Source organism: Ochlerotatus camptorhynchus, unplaced genomic scaffold, assembly GCF_037179485.1.
Source record: "Ochlerotatus camptorhynchus isolate MF236.1 unplaced genomic scaffold, CSIRO-AGI_Acam_v1.1 ptg000067l, whole genome shotgun sequence".
NCBI classification, from domain to species: domain Eukaryota; kingdom Metazoa; phylum Arthropoda; class Insecta; order Diptera; family Culicidae; genus Ochlerotatus; species Ochlerotatus camptorhynchus.
The window spans coordinates 2,209,935-2,236,888 of record NW_027040557.1 but is presented as its reverse complement, the minus strand read 5'-3'; the positions used below and the strand labels follow the sequence as shown (position 1 = coordinate 2,236,888).

At 40.9% G+C, this 26,954-nt stretch overlaps 2 protein-coding genes across 7 annotated transcripts in view; both read right to left on the bottom strand.

Annotated features, from left to right (window-relative positions):
* Nucleotides 1–26,954, bottom strand: part of rdgA (retinal degeneration A) — a 381,463-nt gene that overhangs the window by 195,757 nt on the left and 158,752 nt on the right. For all 6 annotated transcript variants that reach the window (XM_065216762.1, XM_065216765.1, XM_065216766.1 and 3 more), the window contains one exon: nt 10,205–10,233. The gene's annotated coding sequence lies outside the window, so the exon portion shown is untranslated. The remainder of the gene's footprint in view (nt 1–10,204; nt 10,234–26,954) is intronic.
* LOC135697100 (uncharacterized) lies at nt 15,870–26,909 on the bottom strand. Its single transcript, XM_065216686.1, has 3 exons — nt 26,773–26,909; nt 16,036–17,288; nt 15,870–15,988 (listed from the first exon to the last, which is right to left on the bottom strand). The coding sequence occupies exons 1-3, from the start codon at nt 26,907–26,909 to the stop codon at nt 15,870–15,872; spliced, it is 1,509 nt and encodes a 502-aa protein (XP_065072758.1).

The window sequence follows — 26,954 nt, the reverse complement described above, 5'->3', positions numbered from 1 at the left end:
TGTGATGCTTTCATGTACTATATGCTAATATGATGTTACACCTCCACCGTCGGATCGGTCCAACCTCCCGACGCCATTTTCCCAATTTCTGATTCATCACCCATCATCGCCGGGGAAGAGTTGAACAACCCCCCGTGGTCGCCGTCAGCGTCGTCGTCGCCGTCGTTGCTCGTTCTTTCGCCAGAGAGCCTTCGAGGCTTTGGCTTGTCGCCATTTTCATGTTTGCACCCCCCTACCACCCACCACATTTATGGTTCATTGTCGAGGTGGGTACGGATGCATACAAGTGTAATGCGTCACCGGGTGGTTGGGGGGAGGTCGGTTGAGGGGCGGAAGCTTCATGTTCAAAGCCTCTCACTGTCTTCGTGACGAGAAATCATACATAATGCACATGAATAATGTACCCGTCAATTTGGAGTACGATTTTCCATTCCCTCGCTTGATGGCGAAATTTTGGGGCGGAAAATCGATTCAAGCACATTATGTCGCATTTTTTTTTGCAAATTGAGTTTTTGAAATAGCATTAACCAAGAAGTCATGGTGAAATTTAATTAGAGTGCCGTGTATTTTGAAAACGGAATTAATGATTTTCATGGTGATTTGATGAAAAAATTATCATTTATGATGAAATTAATCTATCATGATGAAATTCATCCTTCATGATGAAATTCATCTCTTATGATTAGATTCATCCATCAATATTAAATTCACCATGATAATGAAATTAATCTTTCATGACTGAATTCATCATTCATCATGAAATTTTATATTCTATGATGAATTCGGCCATACAAAGATTTCGAAATGATCCCGGATAATAATTCCTTAACTACTTCTGCTTGTGTAGGCAATACATCGAAAAAAGAAAATTACATGATCCATGAGAAAATTTATCAATCAAGATCAAATTCATCATTCTTGATGAAATTAATCTTTCATCAGAAATTCATCCAAATAATACATTTCATCAACATTGGAGGGACTAAAACCCAACCATGAACTCTATTGCACGATATTCCTCATAAATATTGGAATTCATTGAATGTTTAGTATTTTAAACTTATCTCAGATTGGTCAGTGAGCGGTGTCGGTGGTGTAGTGAAAAGCGTGATTACCTCTCACGCCAAAGGTCCTGGGTTCAATTCCAGTCGGCGCCGTCGGGATTTTCTGAGACATAAAATCTCTGATCACGCCTTCGGAAGGGGCAGTAAAGAAATTAAACTCAATCAATCAATCATGATAAAATTCATCACACCTGATAAAATTTATCTCCCATGATGAACCATTAATTTCATCAAAATCGTAAAAATCCAAAACGATCTCGGACAACAATTCCGGAATTTTGGATTTTAAGTTCATCACGATGAAAACCACGGACTCGATTATTTCCATCCCAGACAAATTTCAATCTTTTCACATCGCAAACAAGCACCACAGTTCCTAGGAATAACATTCGCATCCAAAACTCCGGCAAAGCAAGCTCCAGACTGATTAAGCCCGTCGTTGCTTGCCGTAATTATCCGCGGGGCAACAATATGCTGCAAAATTTTCTGTATGAGATCGTTTTCCACCCGTGTGAGTTTTCAGAAACAACAACGTTGTTCCCAGGAAAATGCCCACGGGCACCGGAGAGCAGTTCATTAGTCGGACGAACGGACGGGCACAGGCAGTGGTGTAATTAATCATGGATAACGAATTGTGCGGCGCACAATTCTACGAGCAACTAGTTGCTCCTTTGGTGGAAATATTCGGGACGGCGAAACTGGTGTCCTGAAAAGCGATGATGCAAATTTGGAGCGAAAATGCGAGCTTGAATTATTCACGGAACGTATATAATGGAGCTCGTTATAATGAACACTTGATGGGATTATCTTCGTTCGCGAAATTGGATTGACTGCTGACTGGCAGATGATGACTGAGGGGATTAGATTATGCAAAACAGGCCGTGGGGTGACTGTGCGGGCCTAGTCGGCCAATTAGTGTTCTAAATGTTGGAAAACTATCATCCTTGATCCACCACTTTTTCATCATTGAAAGTTTGATGAGTTTATAGCTAGTTAGATATATTTAGTGATAGTCTGAAGTCTGATTCCAAATCAAGTAGAACTTCAAAGCTTCCGAGCCCTGATGCCTTTGGGTCATTTGGTAGCCTAAAGAAGCATACATCAAAGGTTATTTTAATCTCTACCCGCACCAGCAATTTCATTAGAACATTCAAATTTCCAAGTCGCTATATTGAAGCATCTTCCGAATCTTCCAACGCAGAAGGTATCTCCAACCATCTCTAATTGCCTCAAGAGAGAGTGAACAGAACAAACGTTTCCAGCTTGTAGCTTTTTGTTCACCCATGTGCATCGAACTGCGGGTGCACATTTGGAATTCTGGTTATCAAAACCTCCCGCTTCGCTCCTAAACCAAGCCACATATACAGTACCAACATCAACAGTTGTTGGTATGCGATGCAAGAGTGTGGTGGGCGAACATCATCACACATTCAACATATCGGCAAACATTACAACACACTCCTTAGCATACACAATTCTTGCTGTGCACTGCACTTATCGTCCTTACGACCGAGACCACGCCAAGCCACAATAGAAGAGCTGAGGAAGTATGCTATGTGTGGGTGAGTGTGTGTGTGTGTAGGTATGCAAATTTCCGAGTCAAGACCTGGCACTAGTGCGTACATGTGGCACAGGAAAGTCATTTGCAGTGGCAAGATTTTAAAGCTTTAACTCCATTTCCAGAAGAAGGCTAGAGGGCGCAACCACTGAAAGAAAACCATGCGAAGCACTTCAAGTTTAAGCGCAAACAGTGTAAAAGCTTTATGGATGTGTATTACGTAAGCCGTACAACTTTATCATCAGCATCATCATCAAAAGGCAGGGTGAATGGGGGAGGGGGGTCCCGGGATTTTCTTCACCTTTCAGTTCCGACTGCCAAGCGCACCACGCTGGGCTGGGATGGAGTCGGAAAGGGTGAAGATTTCTTGGAAAATTTATGGCTTCTACCTGCCAGTAGCCAGTTTTCCTGCCACAAGCCACTACTAGTTGGAGCAGCATACCGTGCGGTCGCGCCAACGAAAAGCACTCGGGACTTACACTGGTACGGCCGTAACGTCTGAAAGTTTGGTGGAATTCAATCAGTGTCGGTGAACTAGCTTGTTCGATGAAATAACTAGTACTGGGTTACTCATGGAATCTGGTTGGTTTGTGTGAGTCCTTAGTTAATTTTCAAAAGGATTGTTACTGATATGCAGAGTAAGCTAAACGACCTAGCCGGATGCTCTTCTGCGGTGGGTCTCATCATCAACAAAACCAAATCGTTGGTTGTCAACACGGTAGCCTGATAAGCAGTGGAGAAGGTCGAAAGTTTCCATCTTGATAGCCAGACGACGGGACCAAGAATCAAGAAGGCTAGAGGGCTGTTTTTGCGAGTTGATGAAATATTTGGAGATCCAACTGGATCCTTCATCGAACCATCATCAATTTTCACTTTAAGCGTGAATACGTGAATTAGTGCATATCAGTGGAGAACACTCAAAAGCTGCAAGTACCAGATGGTCTCACAGCTGAATCTCGAATGCCGAGCTCCATGATGTCATCAATCAAGTCGATAAAGAGCAAATTTTCGGTAAAACAAAAAAAAAGTGCATACCCAACAATCATTGGAAGCAGAATAAGAGCCCCGTAACGTGGGTAGATCACCTTTTCGTGGTACGTTACGGGATGTAAGATCTACCACCGATTCCTAGTCCTGACTACTTCAAACTAGGGGAACAGGATTTTTCAGTAATCCAAGGAACACATCTTAGTCCTTGTTACTTTTTATGCCTTGTTGATAGTGACAAGACTCGGCTTTGTCCACCGAGGATGATCTTGAAACAAGGAAAAAATGAGTTAGTTAGCCTTCATCTATGTGATTTCTAATCTTCCATTCGTTGTTCCCTAGTTTGAAGTGGTTAAGACTAGGGTTCTGATGCATGGTCATTATCGGTTCTTCTGTCCTTTATTTAACGTCGGTCTCTGTTCGGCAATCTAGTGCCAACACCGACGGACATCGATTGCCATCCATTGACGGCAATCGAATGTGCAGGAAGGCAGCTTCCACACCTGCGTAGGATATTGCACCCATTCAACACACATGGGCCGGGACCAACGGCTTTACTTCCCTTCCGAAGGAAGACGTGACCAGAGATTTTTATGCCGCAGAAAAATCCCACCGACCTCGGCTGGAATTTAACCCAGACCCATTGGGGTGTTAGAAAGCAGTCATGTTTATCACAACACCACCGGCGCCGGCTCTAAACTAAGGACACGGGATATACTACAATAGATCAATTTACTGGTCGCAGTAGTGTTAGGTCCCGAACAGAGGAAAAAAAAGTGCTTGTTCAGGCAAAATATGGGAAACGTCTCTAATGTTGGTCTATGGATCTAAGATTGGGCCCATCGCTAAGAATCTGCTATTTATCCATTTAATCTAGATGAACGCGTTATTGGCACGTTACTAACGGATATTTTTGGTTGCTATTGAAAATTTAGTCGATTACTGAATTTATGTATGGGCCCAAATTAGGAACACTTAGGCCGACATTATCTGCATTTCCCCTATATTTGCGCTCTTTTTCCCAGTTAGCAGCAGTTGTCGGTAGTTAAAATATTTTACATAGTTGAAGATGCCAAGTCTCACATAACAGACTTAAAGTGGTCATTTTATACGACAGATGAGGAGATGAAAGTATAGAGTTGATAGTTCCGTTAGAGTACGGCAGTGTGAAAAATGTATATAGACAGTAGAAAGCGAACAAAGACCACTTTGAGGAAGGTACGAATCGGGATTAATAATCTCTCTTTACCAAACTCCCCCGTTGGAGAGGGATGGTGAGTTTTGACTTTAAAAACTGTCGCATTAATGGCCCTTTGCTCATTTTCAACTTCTATTCAATTTGCATACTGCCGGAACGGAACTATCTACCTACCCTCTTCTAATGATCATTCTCTAGCTAATAAATTATCACACTAAAGCTTCGTGTTAGCATTTTCAACCAACTCCAAATGATTCTATTTATGTAGGAACATTAGCGTGGGCCAAGTTTATACGGCGGATGACAACCCCTTGATCCCCACTATTTTTCGATGTTCGAACTGTGCCAAATTTCATGCAATGTGGTAACTATCTGGAGCTGCAGGAGAATTATAAAATTTGTATGGGAAAATACATGGCAAACGGAACAAAAATATTCGTTTTCATGTCACTACATGTAAAACTTAACAGAACAACTTTATCCAAGATTGCAAATTGATCTAACTTCTGTGAACTTATGTTTAAGTACTCTGAAAATGAAAGTATTATTCTGGAAAAGATTGACTATTCCAAAAACGATAAATACGTCGATCGTTTAAATCGAATTTAAAAAAAAATGAGTTTCAGACAAATTTAACAAAATATCGTATATCTGTGTGTGTTGTGTGTGTGTTTTTTTTTTTTTTTTTTTCATTAATTGTAGTAAGGTTTAGGAAAGCTTCAAGAAGCCTGGCCTGGTTGTCTAGTACAGCTCCACTAAAACCCTTTCCTTACTCTCTCCTCTGCCTGGATCCCCCCGGGACCACTGTGAAGCGACTACTTCGGGGGGTGGCTGTGCTCATGCACTTGTCGTACTCTCAGCGCTAGCTGGCGTTGCTAGATCGCTGCTCTTCTCTCCATTTTCGCTGCAGCTCCGACATAATCTGCGTGACTGCCCTGCTGACGGCATTCCAAGAGTCCTCCTCTCGACACATTTCAACGACGACATTCTCCACGTTAAGGACGGGCATCTCCGTTCGCACTGCCTCGAACCTTGGACAGTCGAAGACCACATGCTGCTACGTTTCATCGACGTTGCCACACTCCGGACAGAGGGGTGACGCTGAGTGTCCGAACCGATGCAGGTATTTCCTGAAGCAGCCGTGGCAAGACAGGAACTGCGTTAGGTGGACATAGACTTCTCCGTGTTTTCTGTTCACCCAGGTCGAAAGAATCGGTATTAGTCTATGTGTACATCTGATCTACCGTTCTTCGTCGTGTTCCACTCCTGTTGCCACTTGGCCAATGACTCCACTCTCACAACTTTCCGTACTCTTCCGGCTTCTCTCTGCCTGTAGCACTCGCTGTCCTCCGCCAGGGTGATGCCGATAGGGATCATACCGGCGATAACGCATACTGCTTGCGACGAGATGGTTCTGTACGCACTCACAACTCGCATGGCCATAAGACGGAACGTACTGCTCAGTTTCCTTTGGTTCTGCTTCGTTTCCAGCGTTGGAACCCAGGCTGGACCTCCATATCTCAGTATCGATGATGACACGCTGGCCAGAAGACGCCTCTTGCTACTGCTGGGACCAGCGTTGTTCGGCATGATTTTAGCTATCGCGTTGATGGCCTTCGAAGCCTTCTCACAGGCATATTCGACGTGGCTGTTGAAGTATAGCCGGTCATCGATCGTCACTCCCAGGTATATTTTAACACACGCTTCGAGGCTATGGTGTGCTCCCCGACGGTGATTTCTGCCCGCTGTACCGCTTTACAGTTACTGACCAATAACACTTCCGTTTTGTGGTGGGCTATTTGCAGCTTCGCTCCTTTCATCCAGTTACCAATCATGTCGATTGCCTCGGTTGACAACACTTCCACCTCTTCCAGCGTCTCGCCTGTTACCGTCAAGACCAGGCATACCAAAAGTACCGCCTAATGACAGTATTCCAACGGCTGTCGCCTTCTTTTTCCTACGTTGCCGTCTTTTGCAGTACACGACAGCTCGTTCTTAGTCATGTATTTTGTTCGTTCGGCTATGACAACCTCGGATGGTCATTCGTAACTTTCCTCGTACATACAACAAGCAGTCCGTCAAACTGCCGATTCGTTGCTGCTAGCTTTGAAATTTTGTTTGCATGTCGTAAAGCAAACCCCATACGCATCAAAATATTGACGCGAGAGGGAATTATTGACAATAATATTGATGATGTGAATTCAGAAATATTGTCAATCTTGATGTATTGACGTCAATATATAATGTATTGACAATACGATTATTGTCAATAAAAGCAATCGTGTACGGTCCACTTAAGACTGCTACTACACTACCAGTGTGGCGCCGGAGCTCGTTCTGTTGTTATCACGTTCCTGCTGCCCATTGCAAAATTTTCATCCGATATTTTTTTTTAAACGCACGGTCTCCGGCGAAAAATATAAGCCTACCCGACACCAACCTGACTTCTACCAAACCCCAATCCGATGTTGGCCCGACATTGACTCGACATAAACACAGAATTGACCCGACATCGACCCGACATTTGGCCGACGTCGATCATAAATTGACCTTACATTGATCCGACATCGGGCCGACATATCTGTTCGGGATCATTCTTCTGGGTTTCTTCCATACTCCACTGCCGTATATCAATTGTATATAATGTCTCGTGACAGCCTTTTCGTGACAGCCACTTGGGTAAGCTGAGGGATGTCGTCGGTTTGTGAAGGCTGTTATGACGACAGAAACATTGAGAACCTGGTCATAAAGAAATGCATAAATACAGCCCATCCGGTTCACTACGTTTCAAGCACGATGATTTTAGCAAAGCGGGTATAGATGCGACTTTTCTAATACAGCTTTCAGGTGTATTCATATCTGAGCGATATTTCACGCGCGGAGAGAGATTTTGCGAAGGTACGAGAGGGAGAAAAGTACTAGTTGTCTCTCTCATTCCAACGCAAATTTTGCTTCGCTCCGCTAATGTACGCTTAGATCTGAATACACCTTTCATTCGTTCGTGCATGCGCTGTTACCAATACACTTCGAATTCAGATCTGAACGTACGGTAGCAAGCGGTAGTAAAGCACACAAAGCAACAGTCAATTCAAGTATAAACCAACTGTCGCGAGGAGACTGTACTATTTGGAAGCCTGGTCAAGACGACGTCGTCCGCAAAGCCAACGATCTCAACTCCTTTGTGCAGTTTCAGCGTTAGCACGCCGTTGTACATCCCGTTCCAGAGCGTTGGAGCAAGGATGGAGCCTTGTGGAACTTCCGCTGTAATCCTAATCGATCTCTGTCCCATGTCTGTCTCGTAGACCAGAACCCGGTAGTCAGGGACCCTCATTCTATGGAGTGCTTCGGCGATGGCCTCCCAGCTGGCGCTGTTGAACGCATTCTTGACGTCGATCACAGAACAGAAGGGGAAGTGCAAACAAATCGGTGAATCAAAAATGGTTCGTTTTTCTGCTCAACAAGCTATGTGTTGTGGTAGCGTTCCACACGGGCTTTCTATGTGCACTCACACTATCATGGCATGCTGCCTATCTTAACTGCAGGCAGAAGATGCCTTCTACCGCTAGGTTCGCTAGTGTTCGCAAATGAAAAGTGGAGCCACTTTCTGATCCGAAGTTCCACTCCTGTGCGTCGATCGTGGTTGGAAATTGCTCTGCTTTATCACTCGGTTAAAAGCGGCCCTGGCCGCTCGAAACACTTCTCTTCGTTCCTCTCTGTCTGCTTCCGTTTTTGCTCTCTGAACACGTCTTCTGGCTCTGAGACAACTAGCGCGGAGAGTACTAAGTGCCTCGTTCCACCAGTAGACCACCGTCTATTATTTGGCTCCAGTTTCCTCGGCATGCTCGTGTCACATGCTCTCACTAACGTTTCTGTCAGCTCGCCCGCATTTAGATCTACGGGACTTCCGTGCACACGAAGTGCCTCAACGAACAAATCATTGTCGAAAGCTTTCGTCTTCCACTTTCGGTCACAAGTTTCCGTCCTCCGTACTGCCACAGTATACCGTTGGCCGATGCCATATCGTATCGCCTGATGGTCGCTATGGGTATATCCTTCGCACAAAATCCAAAATGGCCGATTCAAAAAAATTAACGATTGCCCATAACACACAATTATACAAAGTTTTATGCACATTGGAGAAGGTAGAGTCAACATTTTTATACTGGTCTCCAGATTCTGGAAGTATTATAAGTTTTATGTCCAGAATTTCAAAAATTAGTTCAATTTTAATTTTTTTGGAAAATTTGAATATTTCAGAATAAAAAAAAAACACATTTTACTGATGCATGATAGCATGATAGTGGTTTACCGTCCATTGTAGCACGGAAACTAAGTCCGATAGCAGTGGGCTCTCTTATCTGTTTGTGTTGATCAAGCTTAGTAACCTTTTATTGTCCTCAACATGTCGCTGTATGAAGGACCAAAAACGGATTGGGTGGATCGATAGGCAAAGTCGCCTATACGCATCTACGGGACAGTAAAGAATCTCCTTCCAGCAACATGATCGCACAATTGGTCAAAAAGACGAGCCCCCAAACAGGAAGATGCCCCAATTAGTGGGGAGAAGGGCCCACCCTTTATTGTGTTACTGATGTGATGTGATGTGAATGGAACCCACCATCAGTGCAAGGATTACCAATGTCTGCAGATACTTTACCGGTTGTAAAGTTCTGCCTGATGGTTTGTTGCAGCAGGGTTAGTCAGCTTCATTGAAGACCTTTGAAAGACAAAACGACCAGACGACCATCTGTAATCTCATAACAAGGGACTGGAACATCCACGAATCCTCGTCCAGTCAACAAATCTTTATGCTTCAGCAAAGAATATTGAAAATTGCTTTATCATTTTTCAAATGACCGACATTTTCTCAAACCAGTACCGGTATTTCGATACCAGAAAATCACCCGGTACTACCGGTTCCACAACCCTAGGCCAAAAACAAAAAAAAAATTAACTCCATTCGGTCGATTTTTGGCAAAATAAATATTTCGAGTTTACACTGGATTCTCAACGTTTCATGCTATTTTAAGTGTTTTTTTTTTCAATTTAAGATTGCCTTGGAAGATTTTTCAATTTTTTAGATGAAAAAAAAAAATATGTTCTACAACTCGAGCTTTGACAATTTTGCACCACCCTATGTCCGAATGAGCTAAAATTATGCATAGGGTATTATATGGGTAATACAAATGGAACGAAATTAGGAACATTAACCCTTTATATCATATGTTGATCATATTGCCAACATCCATGTATTGGACACATACATACGATATGAAGATTTTGTCAAGTGTCCCTTTACACCATCTAACATCGTTGAATTGACGTTTCGATGCGTTGTTAAAGTCTTTACATTTTAAGGGGTGACAAAACTTTTAACATTAACAGCACCAAGCTTACCAAAATATTTGTCGTCTGCATCACCATAACTGAAATAAAAGGGAAAAAAGAATTGAGTATAATTATCGAATTTGAAGAAATATATTAAAGAAGTTGACTTAATAACTAAAACAAGGATCAAACCGTGGCAATTAATACAAAATTATAAATGTATAGGGTGCGTCACCAGTTCGACATGCTTCACTCTACATCTTCTGTCAGCAATGCAGAATTTGTTTTGCAGCAGTCGCATTAGCTTAAAACAAATTCTGGTAGCTAATTATGTAACATTAGTTTCACAGCCAAATTCTAAATCTCCTAACTAAATCCTCTGCACATCCACGAGAAATCACTGGAATATTGGATAATTGGCAAACGGTACGTTGAATTAAAATGTGTTAGTGGTAAGAAAGAAAGCCACTAACGAATTTTGAACGTGGAGGAGACAGAGATTAAACACATGATGTTCTGCTCAGAAAGCAAAAACGTTCGCTATAAGGCCACCGAGCCCATCACACCACATGAACGTGACTTAAGAATAATTCCAAGGGAGTTGTGGGAAGACTTTATAGGTGGATCTGTGGAGAATAGGCATGGAAAATCATTTGCATTCATTTTGTGCATTCATTTACATTCATTTGCCTCTAACTTTTTTCATCAACAGCATTCCGCAAAATGATGTTTAGAGCTTTTGTAGGTTTTGTTATCAGCTACTTTTGCTCATAACTCAAATCTGTATCTCTTATGCAGCACGAACTAGAGCGGGCAGAACTTGTTACTGTTTTTCAGTGAATGTAAAATACATTCACTGAAAAACAGTAGTGGCTGCTGTTCGCTCTGGTTCGTCATGCACAGGGATGGAAAATCATTTACATTCATTTCGTGCATTCATTTACATTCATTTGCCTCTAACTTTTTTCATCAACAGAATACCGTTAAATGATGTATAAAGCTTTTGTAGCTTTTGATATTAACTTGAACATTTGTTAACAACTAAAATCTGAATCTCATATGCATGATGAAATAGAGCTGACAGAACATGTTATTGTTTTTCAGTGAATGCAATTTACATTCACTGAAAAAACAATGGTGGGTTCTTATCGCTCTGATTCATCATGCATAAGAGATACAGATTTGAGTTGTTTACAAAAGATGTAGCTAATATAAAAGCCTACAAAAGCTTCAAACACTATGTTACGGAATTCTGTTGATGAAAAAAGTTAGAGGCAAATGAATGTAAATGAATGCACGAAATGAATGCAAATGATTTTCAATGCCTGGTGGAGAGTTTAAAGGAAATTGTGAGGGAAATCGGATATGAATTTTGAGTAGAATTCCAACATAGATTCTGTTGTTGTAACCATTCAAACCCGGCACCAACGACGACCAGTTTTTTTAAAACTGTTTAATATGAAGGAGACTGAGCTAGATCCCACAATTTTCTGCTCAGTAAGCAAAAATGCAGCTGAGTCCCTCATATCACAACACACCACTTATGATTGAGAGGATGCTCAAAACATTTAAATCCGACGACTGGCTGGTAGTGATCAATACTGTCAAACATAGTGATTTTAGTTACCAGGTTGAAGAAATAGGTGACCAAATAGTGACTTATAAAAGTGACTAAAACGTGAGCTAAGCGATGAAAAATAGTCGTTCTAATGCCACACCAAATAAATGCTTGATGATTTAGACTTATTCAATTAGTATCTCACAAACACTTATGTACGATATGAACCTTTGAAGCGAAAGATTCAATATAAATTGTATGACCAAACCCACGGTATTAGCCAGGAAGTCTTCTACCTGAAAACCCGGGAATCCACAGGGTTTTTTTCCTAAAAATACCTGGAAGTCTCATGGAATATAATAATTGCCTTACTAAGTAACAAATAATTTTTTTCATACATAAGTGCCAACCATCATGCCAAGGTCTGAGTTCATTCGGATGACTCATAATCGGTTGCAAGACTCGTAGACCAAACCTAATTAAAAACCAAACCAAACCAAACCTAATTAATTTATATCTTCATAAAAGGAAAGTTTTCCATTCTAAATCCTTATACACTAGTATAAATCATTAAATTTCCCCCAAGCTGCCCGATATATCCTTCACGGTGAATTATATCTCCACTGAAAGTAGTCCGACAGTTAGTTGCGAAGATGCCGAGAAAGCACGAAACGACACACTAGGGAATACTGCGGCAATAAACCCGGACTGCCAGGCATGTGGGCAATGCGACAACCTGAGCCTGAATTGCGTCCCTAATCGGCCAACACCAACCACTGCAAGCCGACAGGATCTGAAGGGGGAAACTTTTCGCCGAGAGCTTTAAACATTAGCCACCTACTGAGAAGCCGCTCGCCGCTAAGCCTGGAATCGGATGCGACTGAAATAGACGAAAGAAGGCATGCTTCAGCTGATTTGGAGAATCGGAGTTTTTTTTTTCATTCGCGAAATTCCATTCCATGAAAAGGATTTCCACAGCAAAGGACGGGGCTTTTGTGAATGTGTGTACTTTGCCTTCGAGGATGTCGACGACGTGGGGATCCAACTCGGACTGCCGGTGAGCGATGGACATCCAAAACGTGGGATCACAGACTGAATTTCGTTACTGGAGACCCACTTGAAGAAAAATTCCGAAACGTGGATGATGGATTTCCTTTCATGCTGGGACTCGACAAAGAAGGAAGAGACGTGGAATTCGACAGTCTTTTGAAGCAGTTTTCGTTTTCTTTATACGGGAAAAAAAAGCTACCGGTTGATGATCTCTCTGGAGTACGGTCTCATCTTTGAATGTCTGAAAAAGAAAACAGAAACAACGAAGTAGCATTTCCTTTGGAAACGGGGGCCTCATTGTGGATGTTAAAACGACAGACTTTTCCATACATGCGTTCTTTCAAAAAATACTTCGTTTCGACTTCCGGAATGAGGCCACATGGTTGTGTAAATAGAAAGAAAAAAAAAAGCATCGTTCACCCTATTGGCAGGTTGCAAAAAATAACGAACAAGCGCTAATTATTCGATTTCGTAGAATGGGTGAAGCTCTTTTTGTCGATTTTGGCTTCGAGGTTGTTTTTGTGTCGGATTGTTTATTTTAGCTACTCTGCCACCGCCCGACTCGATGTATGGATTTTTCTTTTCGGTAAAATGGCCTACTGTTCGATAATGTTGCCCTTTTATTGATAAATAGTCGTGAACCGTGTTGAGAAGATTTTTTGAGGAAGTGGCCATTTGACGTAATTTTATTAATTGAATCCATACTTTGTTTGAATTCACATCGAAAAAAATAGATGTGAAGAAAATCATGTAATAAACTGATTATCGATTAAATGAAGCTTTTCGGTGAAACGGCTTATTTTATAATTTTTTCCTTATTTCTTCAACGAAAGCCTTTATGACATTTTCTTTTCATCGTCCAACCACTTGAGATCTACATTACATTAACGAGCCACATAAATTTTACGGTAATTAACTTTTTCAGCAATTTTCCGACACTTGGCTGGGTTCGACTGCTGTAGAGCTGGGTTCGCCACTCATGTTCCATGTTATATGTGTAGGTGTGGGAAGGAAAAGAAAAACCTCGGCCGAAGGGTCTTTGCGTCAAAAGTCGAAAAAGCGATGCCTTTAAACCACAGCAGCATCCCGTCCATGGGGAGTGCATCGTGAGCTTTGTTTAATATTTACTCTAACACGGTTCAGTGACGCTGAATATGAAGCAGCAAAAGTAGAGAGTCGTGGGTGAATGGGAAATGTGTTGCGAAAACGGAAAACTTTTGCCGCCTTTCTCCCATCCAATCCCATACCCCCCTCGGACAGGCAGCAACATACGTCGTCACGGGTGAGCACCGGAAACACACGAAAAAGTTTTCATTCCATGTGTTCAAACACCGCCAACGCCTCCATCGAAGTCGTAGTAATAGTCGTCAGTGTCTGAGCAGCAAATCTGCGGCGGTTGGCTGTAATGGGGCCATGTTGCTGGTTGTGTAGTGGGAGGTGTGTCAGTTGAACTGTAATATACGCCAGCAGTGATATACCGGGGATTATTGAGCGGAAATAGCGACGTGACGGATTTAGGCGCAGAAGGATATTCTTTGAAAATGCAACAAGAACTGTTTGGCGCGAAGAAACCGTAGACTGCAGAATGCTGACTGAAGACGTCTGCAGACTACAGTTGATAGACAACAGGCTGCATGCTGCATTCTGTAGATTTAAGTCTGTAAAAACCGGGCAATCTATATTATAATCCACAGGTTTCAATCTGTAGATAGACTACAGTCTACAGACTGTAGGCAATAGTCTGTATATGAACTACAATCTAGATAGTCTAGACAAAGACTGTAGACTTTGGCCGGCCATATTCTGCGCTGTTTTAGTTTGGCACAAAACTCTTCTCCTGTGCTTATCGGATTTGCATATGAAGCAATTGTTTTTAAACCCGTCGGGAAATACTCTCTTTCTTAGATTGATGAAATGAAACGTTGGCTTCGTTTTAATGTGTGTTTTTCCGAGTTGTATTGCAGTAAGTTTGTGTGACTATTTATGCGTCTCATATCCGACTTTTTTCATCTATATCTATCCCTCCAAGAGTGCGCTAAATACGACCCAAAATGTTGAACATTACAACAAAACTGAACGAGATAGATGGATTGTGTCAAAAAAAGAGTTGTAGAGCGCTTTGAGATGCATATTTGGGTTAGAAAAAATAATAAATTTTAAAACGTATCTTTTGAAACAATAACGGAAAACACCAATTTTAGACATGTTTATATCTAAAATGTAACTAAATGCAGAATAGTTGAAGTAGAAAAAATACTGTTAAGTAGGAAATTTCCTAAGCTACCCAATGGAGGCGATCATTTAGTGCTTAGTAGCAATTTTTTCGAGTTAGTGCTAATTTATGGCAAACATAGACCAAAACAGAAAAAGTTCAACACAGCAGTAATCATTGAGATTTGACATATGATTATTATCTTCTCCCTTTCCCCATCCAAAAAATTGTAAATCTCCACTAACCTCGAGACGACCGCGAGTAATCGGTTCAATTCCTTTAACTCTAGATTTAAGACATTAATCATGTATAATGCAAATGATAACTCGGCTCTGTAAAGTTTATTCGATTGAGCCTGTACAAATAAATTAATATATAAAAAAAATATGATTATTATCTTAAAATATGATCTTCTATCACCCCTTAAAATGTGTGCACTAACAGGACTGGTAGTGCTTATACGATATAATAGTCGAGTATGGAAATAGTGACCAAATAGTGACTTTTAAATAATAAATAAGTAACCAATAGTAACCATATTATTTCGACGAAGCGCAAACCACCACATTGCGTCGTCTCTCCTATTCCTCTTCTGGTGGATTTCCAACACCTTTTGGCCAATCTTCGGGAGGATCCTCGAACCAGGTAGACCCATGGGCATTCTCGATAATGTCTTGAATCAGCAAGATTGGTGATTCCCAAATAATTCTCCAATCGTTTCCCTCTGTCAGCGCTTGAATTTTGGCGACCCTGTTCGCCACGTAATTTCGTGTTAAGCATTTCTCTCGTGGAATGTTCGCCATTCCTCACCCACCGTTCCAGGTAGGTTCAATTGAATACCTTGCCGTTTCACAGTTGCAGCTCAATCCACCCAGTTTCGCAAGAACTTCGTTGTGCTTGGAAAGAGTTACAGTTTACCGACCATCCGATTCCCGTTCGACTGTACGCTCGAATAGCTCCTCGCAGCGTGTCTGGTCCGGCGGGTATTTGCTGACGGCTCCCACTTCCTTGCAGGACCAAACCGTTCCATGGACTTCTCCAGATCGTTCAATACTGACATGTTACAAGCATATCTCGTACCTTGGCTTGATGTAGTAACTTCGCCTGTCACTATCCAACCGAAAACTGTTTCGGTGAGTACTGGCAGACCGGTTCCCAGTGGAATCTCTCTTCCGGATGGGAAGAAGCTGAAGAAAGCTTGGATGCCCATGACCAAGTCGACCTTTCTCGAGCGGAAGAATTCTGGATCTGCCAGTTCGATGTCTGCCGGTATGTCCCATCCATTTGCCTGCACTGTAGAAGTAGGCAGACAAGCTGTGACCTTCGGCAAGACAAGAAATTCCATCGTTCGAGAGTATGACGAAAATCGAGACTTGACGACAGCTTGGATTTTGCGATTGACTCTCGTTCCGGTTTGTCCGATACCCGATATCGAAACATCCACCTTCTCACTAGAGACCTTCATCAGCTGACTTAGATCTTCAGAGATGAAGTTGCATTGCGACCCGGAATCCAACAGTGCGCGTGCCGGATAGCGAGAACCTTGGTTGTCCTCGATCACAACAACTGCTGTAGCCAGAATTACCTGCGACGTGTGACTCTGTGCTGTGTTCGACGATACTATCTGAACCGATGCGGCATTCGCTGCCTTGGGATCAGAACTTGAGTCGTTCCAGTTACCACTTTTACCCAAATTGGCCTTCTTGGGTGATCCATTCCTACTGCTTCTTCCTTCGCCCTTGAAGCACAGCAGTGTGTGGTGTCCAGCCTTGCAGTTGCGACACGAGAACATTGACGAACAATCTCGAGCTAGATGTCCTCGTTTGAGACAGTTTCGGCAGAGTGACTGTGCTCGAATGAACGACTCCCTGCTGGACAGCGACATTTCCAGGAAGGCTGGGCACGTATGTAGTCCATGAACCTCCGTACACGATGGGCACTTAGCGGTATTCCATTGTACGGCGTTGTGGCTGACCTTCGGTGAAAACGACTTCCATTTGGGTTGTTGCGGCTCGTTTTTGAGTTCTGCCTTCGCTGGTAGAGACTCGAGGATTTGAATTCTCCGTTGTAGGAACTCCTGCAAGTCCTGTAGAGTGTCTTGCTCCTTAGCGGACGTGTGTTCCTCCCAGCCACGTCGAGTGACTGGATCCAGACGAGAACTCAGCAGTTCTACCAGCAGCAAATCCTTGTATTCGGCTGGTTCGATGACTTGATCCAATATCTGAATCGCACGGTCGAATCCATCAGCCAATCTGTGGAGATCTGTGACCGATTCCTTGGCGAGTGAAGGTAGTTTGACCAGCGCTTGTACCTGTTTCCTCTTTAGTAGCTTACTGTTGTTGAAACGTTTTAGCAACGACTCCCAAGCTATTTTATAATTGACGCTAGTTATCTTTAGCGGATCTACTAGCGCCTTAGCTTCGCCTGCTAAGCAACCTTTCAAATAGTGAAATTTCTCCACATCCGGAAGTTCTGCCTTCTCATGGATCAAGGACGTGTAGAGATCCCTGAAACTACCTATCGACCCATCTTCCCTGTTATGCCTCAGAAATCCCGGCGGCACCGACTGGGATTGAACTCAGGCCTTATGAGGTGAGAGACAATCAAGCTTACGACTACACCACCGGCGCCGCTTAAATTTTACTGGTTGTGCGACATACATTTAAACAATACATTACACGACAATACATTTAGAAATCTTAAAAAAAAATGTATCTAGGTACACTCCACACATTTTCAAATTTTTTTCACCCAAAGTTACAATATTTTTCAAAATTTACTCTGAAGAATCGTGACTGATTTTCTCAGGATTGGGTTGACCAAATTTTTAAATAAAAGTAGTAGTAGAACACTATGCTATACCATTCATAACATTCAAATAACCTTTGCAACTAACTTCAGATATGTCTTAAATTTCTGCTCTGAATGATCTTGGGCTTTGAATTCGTATTCTCTTTAGAGTTCCCTTGGTATTTCCTCAGAATTCCCAAAACAAAAATCCATCTCAGAATACCCTTGAAACTCTTCTCACCATTGCTTTGAGCGCTTGTGTCTGTAAAATTTTGATTCTATTGAAACTACTCTAAGATTTTTTTTTGGAATTCTTCAGAATTCTCTTGGAATTAGCCTCAGAAATCACCCCAGAATTCCTTTACATCTATCTACTGAGTTTGGAGACCTTTAAAGTTCTCTCTTTAAAAAAATCAGAACTTATTTTAAATACTTATTAGAATTTGAACCAAGAATCGTCGTAGAATTCTTCTAAGAACTCTCGTTAAAATGCACTTCGAGCTTGTCTTTCAATTATCTTGGAATTCTCCCAAAAATTGTTTTGGAGCTGAATTTTGAATCTCTTTTCTGAATGAGTTTAAACAAATAGTGGAATATTTCTGTCAAAGATGACTTCTTAATTTATTCACCTTTCAATACGTACCGTTGGAGTTACAAATTGTTGAGATATCGTTTAAAACCTAATACTGCTTCTTGATTCTAAATTCGTTCTACGAGTTTCAATTCCGTCCTAACGCATTGAAACGCCATTAGATTTTCTTCGTCCTACGGATAAACGTAGAAAAAGGGGATTCGCTAGGAGCGCTTCTTTTGCTTTGAGAACAATGAGCGGAAATATACCTACAATGCACTCTAATAGGATTTATGTTGTGGCTTATGAACTAACGGATCGTAAACGAACGTATTATTGTTTTGTGCACGGTGAAATCATTGATATTATTGATTTTTTTTTCTGATCGATAGAACGGAAATGGGCGATTACGACGAAGTAGCGTTCTACCCAACTCGTATGCGTCAGTCTCCGGGCCGATATTTTCACCTCCGCGTAAGCCCTACAACAGTTTTAAGATTTAGGAAGATGTGAACAAAGCGGCCCTAGGATGAACACCTTAGAACATGTGACTTTCGTAGTGTGTAGTTTACTATTCTTTTCTGAAATATCTTGATATCATCCGTATGATTCCTTTGATATACACTTCAAAATTCCTTTTAAAATTTCTAGAATTTCTCTAAAGACTCCTGAAAATCTACCACACACCAACATCCTCGAAAAGTTTCCAAGGTTCAGAATTTATTTTCGGCAAAAGAAAGTATATTCTCCCCGATTTATCACCGAAATTGAACGCTTTTCCCAGTTTTTTCACGGTTTTTAAAAATTCCTTAATTTTTTCCGGTCTTCTTGGTTTGTAATTGTTTATTTTTAACAGCTAGGCATATTTCGTCACAACTACTGTAGACCTCCTTAGTGGCAAGTACTCAATTTAAACGCTAAACTGGATTTGTTTCATAATATGAGCGTCATATGATGAGGTAAAGGGGAATTCGGATAGAGGAACCAGTACGTAAAAGAAATAATATTCGAGGTTTAGGAAAGACGCGTTGATCGGAAATCTATAACAAATCCTTGTCAAGAGTAGTTGTTATCGGTCGAAATCTAGTAGCCGGGATCGAAATCCAGTAACAGCAAGTCGAACAGGACCTTTTGTGAAATGAGGAGCTCGGTGGCCTTGGGTCGACCGATTTTGCATACTGAGCAGAAAATCGTGGGTTCAATCCTAAGCTGCTTCACATTATAGAGTTTTGAAGTATAACTCGGCCTTCTTTAATAATATAATATAATATGATACGGTTGAACGCGATCATCTTTATACTCGGCAGCAACCATTGTGTGGTCTGTTCTTCATCAGCAGTTCTTCGACGTCGTCGACTTTAGAAAGCAACCGTTTCGTGCTGATTGTGTGAGTGATGACCTCGTTTTGCGCTCTTGCCTGCCCCCCGTTGGCGATACTGCCATACAATGAAACCAGTGGAAGCGCATCCCGTTCTGATGGAGCAAGCCTTTATCTTTTGACTTTAGTAAAGTGAACAAGAATCCTTGGCTCTGTAAAGTTAATTCGATTGAGATTTATAAAATAAATTAATAAACAAGAACAATTCTCCCTTCTCCGTCCCCTTTCCATGTGTTATTTAATTTTTGCCATATATTTATAAGCTATACACATACTCACTAGCACCGAGTAGTGATTAAATTCTCAACTAGGCTGCCCACTAGACTGATTTGACTTTTTCGCTCCACAGTACTTAAAGGGTTTCAAATCGGGTCCTGATTAGCCTCCCAAAGTTACAACTCATTTGGTTAGAAACAGACTTCCCATGTAAATTACTATGGGATATCTCAGCTTTTTGTTCATTGCCTTCTAGTCTTTTTCCTTATTGAGCTGCGAAACAGTTCGATAGCCATTCTTATAGAAAATTTTCTCAGCTACAACTTTGCTGAAAATCGTTTCTATGTAAAACGAGACAGAAAAAAGTTATTCATTATTTAAGAGATTGGTAAACTTATGACATGATCAAGCAGCTGCTCTGTAGGCAACACTGTATTTTGCAGTGTGACATAGTAGCCATAATTTTTGTGTCCTATTCAACGCCCCAGAAACATCAATGTTGTCTGCTGAGCAGTTGATTGAGCATGATCATAAGACATCAGCGCATTGAACCATTGATAACTTTCGATTCTTGCATTTAATCAAAAAGTGGTCTTCAGCAAAGTTGTAGCTGGGAAAATTTCTTACAAGTACAGTTGAAAGTTTTTGAAGCAGATCGATATGGTGAATTATTAGATAGACATGAACAAAAATCTTGGTTTTACCATAGTAATTCCCATATAAACTTCAAATGGTTTGTGCCATCTCAGTTTCTCACCAAATGGGTTCAAATTTTGAGAGGTTAGTCAGGATCCGATTTAGAATCGTTTAAGCATTGTGGTTCGAAAATTTCAAAATTTGCATCACTCTACTGCTCACCATCCAAAAGGTTTCGTTCAAATGAACAACTTTATCGAAGACAGCCAGCTTGGTGACCCATATCTCAATATATAGCTTATACAAATATTTACTTGTACACTAGCGTCGCGTAGTGAATAAATCCTCAACTAATCTGCTCACCGTCCGAAAGTTCTTGGCCACCTGAACAACTTTTCGCAAGACAGACCCATTCTAGATGGTCAGGATCTCAAGATATAGCATAAGCAGTAAATACACATGCACACTAGCGCAGTGTAGTGAGAAAACTCTGAACTACTGTCCACCAACCATAAGGCCTTGATTCACTGAACATCTTTGCCCAAGACAGTAACCTTCTATACTTCCAGGATCACGACATATTCCACGTTGGAACCAATTAAGTCAAATCCCATGTGCTACATGGATTCCATTTATGCGCCTTCCCCGCCCAAATGGAAGCAGGCGAAATCCGCATACAGCATTCCCTCGATATATGCGGTGGGTGATACCGTCCACCCACAACTATTTCTCAGTTGTCCTTCAACGAATTGAGCTGGTTTTCAGTAGATAACCAGTTTATGGGTGACACTAATCACAAACAAAAAATCAACGTAATTGTTTTTTTTTTTAACTATTTCGTTTATTTGGAAGGCTCAATCGCGTTAGCTTTACGGAGCCGATAGTTCATTGTTCTTTGTTTGTAACAAAATTCACTTAATTCTATGCCTAGTAGGAGTTGGGCCGAATACTTGCGGCTTACTCGAGGTTAGAGAGGTACATTGTCGAAGGATAGGATCAGGGGAGGAGCTTGGGGGTAAGGTTTCGTTGTCTCATCAAAGCGTTTTCACCTACGTAATTGGTTGAAGGACAACCGAGAAACGGCGGCGGGTGGACGGCACCACCCACCGCATATATGGAGGGATACCTGTATATAACAACATTCCAGTGCATTTTTTTTTATTAATATTAAACTCATTGCCAGCAAAACAGAAGTGCAATCGTAGCATTCAACTAAATTTCTTAGCGTGGAATTCATCAAAACAACGTTTTCAATGCATTTCCACTTTGCTTTCAATCCAACATGGAGTGGAATTAAACTCAGCATCTTGAGGAAAATCCGCTTGGCAGAACCATTGATCCAAATTTAATCAAACGAGTTGAAGGAAACCCTACGTACGTACCACCAAGGGTACCATTCATCCTGATTCTTACGATGAAAGACGACGGTTGCTCTCTCTGTAATGCGTAGCTTCAGCAGCCGGTCTCAATGGAAAGCAAAAGGATGTGATCCGAATCCCAGCTAGCTCACGGCAGGTCGAAATATACGGTGGCAGTGCGGGGAGCCCAAGGGGAATCGTAAAAATTAAAATATGTATGTTTTTTGCAGTCGCCATTCCGAATCACAGTCACGTACGTGGAGTGGAATGAGTGGTACTTATTATGGCTGTAGGCAAATAAACTTCAAAATTAATGAGAGCTGCCCGTCTTCTCATTGCCGGTGACCATGTTATAATTATTTGATAATTTTTGCTTTATTAAAATTATGTATGTATGGAACAGGACAAAAACGAATACAGGGAGAGAGGGAGAGAGGGGGAGGTGCGCAGGTATGTCATTGCAGCTCTGAATAATTAATGTAATTAATTGATGATCCCCCGCAGTGTGGGGTGGATACAACTTTTTCAGAACCGCATCGTTTCGGAATTCACTATATTAATTACATGGATAGATCTACTTGCGAATGAATAAACAAAGAGATCAGACGAGGTCATTTGCAGCATAATTTTTTACTCTCAAATTAAAATCGAAACGATGAGTGACAACAATGGTCCTCGCAATGCATTCACTTCGAACTTGTTTCGTGATTTTTTTTTCTTAAATAAAAAAAAATCATTTGTTATCTTTAAGGATGAAACAAATCAGAAATTGTACGAAATAACGTTCACTAGTGAATATAAGCTCACTTGTTCATTCATTCATTTATTCATTTACCCACAAGTTTGATTTATATCTCATCAGCTAAGCTTTTTCCATTATCATTTCATTTTGCTGATTTATTTTCCTGCAAACGAGAAAAAAGGAGGAAATGGGGGAAATATTTTACGATGGGCTGAAAAGCAAGTGCTTCCTCTGCATATTCAGCAAAGTGGAGATGTCTTAAACAGCATCAGATCCAGATTTCTTGTTCAACGCAGCAATCAAATCGCGTATAATATTACCTAATGGCAAATGAAACATTGGTACGTAAACTGGTGGTCAAAACGTAAACAAATACATTCCCGCTGTAAAATGCAATGAAAAATTACATAGTATTTTTTTAATAAATGTTAACCATAATCTGGATGCAGTAATTCACGATTCCATCATACGACTGAGACTTGTCTGAGACCATTTGCAGCAAGACAGAACCGATGGATGAAAAACACGATCGTTTCATCTTTAATTACGCCTTCTACTTCTAACACAGCTTTCTGCTCCCTTCAATCAAGTGACGTCCTCGAAAGCATCTCCCCCTAGAGGACGAACATGTTTGAAACGATTCCACGATAAGGGGTTTTTTTTCATCAGAAAAGTCGATAAAGGTGTGGAATTTAATTTACGGTTTACAGAATCGCTCACATTTTCGTTTTATGTTAGTACGATTCTTCTTTAGAAAGCAATATCGATTTCGAAGTGTTACGTGAGCAATCCGATTGCGGATGAGCATCCGTGGATAAACAAACACATTGGATGAAATTATTCGTGAGGGAAATTTCTCTGCTTTTCCATTGATAAGACGTGACTCGGTAGCTTAGTGGTAACCGTTTCTGCACTCTGAGCAGAAGGTCGGGAGTTCAATCCCTGGCCCGTCCCTTTCCTCGTATTTGTCACTATGCCTAATTCTCTAGATTTTAATAAGAACAAAAACTAGTTCCAGGCCATTAGGATAAAAAATAAAAATTTAAGGCTCGACCTTCTCCGATTTGCATGAAACTATTCAAATAATTATGTGTTATGGGCAATTTTCACATTTTTGCAAAAAATCGGCCATTTTGGATCTTTTGTTTTTTTTCAAAATGGCGTCAATAAATTGTAGCACTAAACCAACTTTTTGTGCCGATCGGAACACCCCTCGGTCCAAGGGAGCATTTTCTACTTTTCGTGATTTTCAAGTAAGCACCACTTTCTTTTGTTGATATCTCCGGAGCGATTGAAGCTACAGATAGCATTAGATACTGGCGTCAAAAGAAAATTAGACAAGAATCTAAATTTGAAAAACTATTATTTCTGTACATACAGTGCAGAGTGCAGTGATCCAGAATGGGAATTTAACCGGAATAGTAGTCCTAGAGCTTTTGCTGTAATATTTAGACGTTTGGAGTCTTTGGTGAAGTTTTTGTGCTTGAAAAGTTGCAAACAATAGGGTGGCCCTCAATTGGACAATGGATTTTCAGAAACTAACTTTTTATATTTTTTAAAATAAAGGAAGTTGTAGCTGAGTTAATTTCAAGTAATTTTGAGCAATGAACATTTTTTCTATCTCCTAACGTACAATAATACTTTTATCAAAATTTAATTCTTAATCTAATTTTTTCGATCATATGTAACCATAAAAACGGTACGCGATATCACTCTAAAATTATCACCAGTGAAAGATAAGAAGTTTTCACGCTCTAACAAAATCATCAGAAAAAATGTCATTCCCTTAAGTGGATTTTCCTTGTTCTTGTTTGCGATTTTCCTAAACAGTGACAATTTTCGTGGAAAATATTTTTCAGATTATATTTTTTATGGATTGCTAAAATAATGCCCTTATCATTTCACTCCACAACGTTCTACTTGTATAGTTTTTAATTATTTATTAATTTTCAAGGTACGTGATAGGGGAAATTGATGTAATGTCGGTCTAAATGTCCCTAGTTTGGGCCCATACATAAATTCAGCAATGGAATAAATTTTCAATAGTGACCAAAAATATCCATTAGTACCGTCTCAATGACGCGTTCATTGATAAATAGCAGATTTTTAGCGATGGGCTCAATCTTAGATCCATAGGCCAACATTAGAGCCATTTCCCCTGCATATTCGTAATCTGCTTTTAAATGGAACCAAAATACAAAATTTCATCAAATTAGAAAATAAAAATAAAAAAAATCCTGTGTTATTTTTTAAACACATAAAAGTAATTTGTCTTTATTTTTTAATATAATTGGGAGTAGCTTTTTTATAAAAATAGACAGACAAGTAGGCATCTTAAGAAGCTTCAAAATTCTCTTTTGAAGATGACTTTCATGAAACTTAAAAAGTTACAGGTAAAAGTTGATTTGTAGAGGGCCACCCTAACGACAAATTTAAAGGTGCAATGCAAGGGATTTATCGATTCCAAAAGAATCACCCAGCGTGATAATGAAGCAGTGGAAGACACCTTACCCCTACGATTTGGCTGACGATGAAAGAGGAAGAGTGAAGCAGTAGCAAGCTGTGATTGCCTCTGCCGAATGTTGAAGTCGAATGAATGCATGATGTTCATCCATTTGACAGTTAAACGAGGGATAAGACATCAAGAGTATCCACCTACGTTAGGGTGTACCCCACATCCCACTACACTACACTCAAAATGTATGGCATTCGATCAATCAAAGTGAGTTTGACAGTGGTTTTTCTATTTACTTTTTTTTATGATTTTTACTACCACACTCTCAATTATGTTGCACAAATACAACCGGGCATGATTATATCTATTGACACAGACTACAAGTAAACTAGTAGATACTTGTTGCTTGATACCTTCTGGGCTGCAATTCATTTCGTTGACTCTACGCCGAACGAAGAATGTTTCTATACACTAGAATCGGTCTTGAGCTGATCGTTTCTAGTCCTGACCTAGTATCCTCCCGAGACCCTCCTCAACTGCAATAAAAAGGCAACGTGTGAGAGGTCTATCCCGGAGTCGGAGTCACTGTTGAGTGTTATTTTCGCTTGTTGCTCTTCAGGTTCCGGCACCCATGCAAAATACTCAGGCCATCGTAGCCTGTCGTGTTTTATAAGATTTGCTATCTATTCAGTTATGTACTTCATACAACTCGTGATTCATGCGGCACCACAATTTTCTAGTTTACTGTCAAGAATTGTTCGCAGCACATTGCGTTTGAAATCTCGTCCACGATTCACGTCTACGGCTATCGAAAGTATCAACAAAGCTAGTTTCGTTTTCGAATGCAATCTACGGGACTTTAGGTGGTTCACAACCCGTAAAAGTGCTTATTAGCATCTACAATACTGCAATACCTTGCTATCGCGGTAAACATAGCGTTTCACTGTGTTTCAGAATATTGTGGCACCTGTACCAAACTGAAGTGACTTCCAACGTCCAAGTTTACATTAGTGATATAGCAAGATCAGTTACCCCAGCGAGAAATATCGCTTTGATTTTTAGTCGTATACGAGGTTGTATGTACAATATGTACACAAGTTCTTCCAGCGAAATAAACTAACGATATTCATATAATTGACTCATGCCTTTTAGCCACAAGAAATCGGTATGAATTTCGTGAGCAAACGCCACTTCCACTGTTTGAAGGGGCGTGTGTGTGATGATGGTACCGTTCCTCTGCAAACCAATTTTCCTAATCGATCCTTCAATAGCAATATTGAATAATACTTGTTATAGTGCATCACTTTATTCAACCCATCTTAGGTACTGAATGAGTTCGAAATATCATATATATCCCATACACATAACTTCGATCCATCATGCACTGTACGACTCAATATAAGTAGAAAACTATGTCCTAGCTAAAACTGCCAAAACTCAACTCTCTTCACGAAATGGTACGTGAAATCAAATAAAATAATGTTTGTCTGCAAACTGTATTCCTAAAATCCGTCAATGATTTGAGGAAGGACTCCTCCAACGGTCTCTATTCGTGAACTACTAAAACTACTACTGGATAAATTGTGTGCTCTAGTCTGAGTCCCTTCTTGTATAGAGGACAAATGAGACCTTACAACTAGTTAAGCGGTTCAGTCAGATATGATGGATTACCTGATGCAGCTGCCCACTCCGGGCCTGTGAAGCTCAATCTGGAGCTCGTCCTTACCACCAACCCTATTGGTAAATATCAGTGGTCCCTTCGAGGCAGGGAGCGATCGATATTCAGAACCAGGGCTGGCAAATGCCATTTTCAATGAAAGATCTCACGCGATATTTACAGAGATACTTCTGTC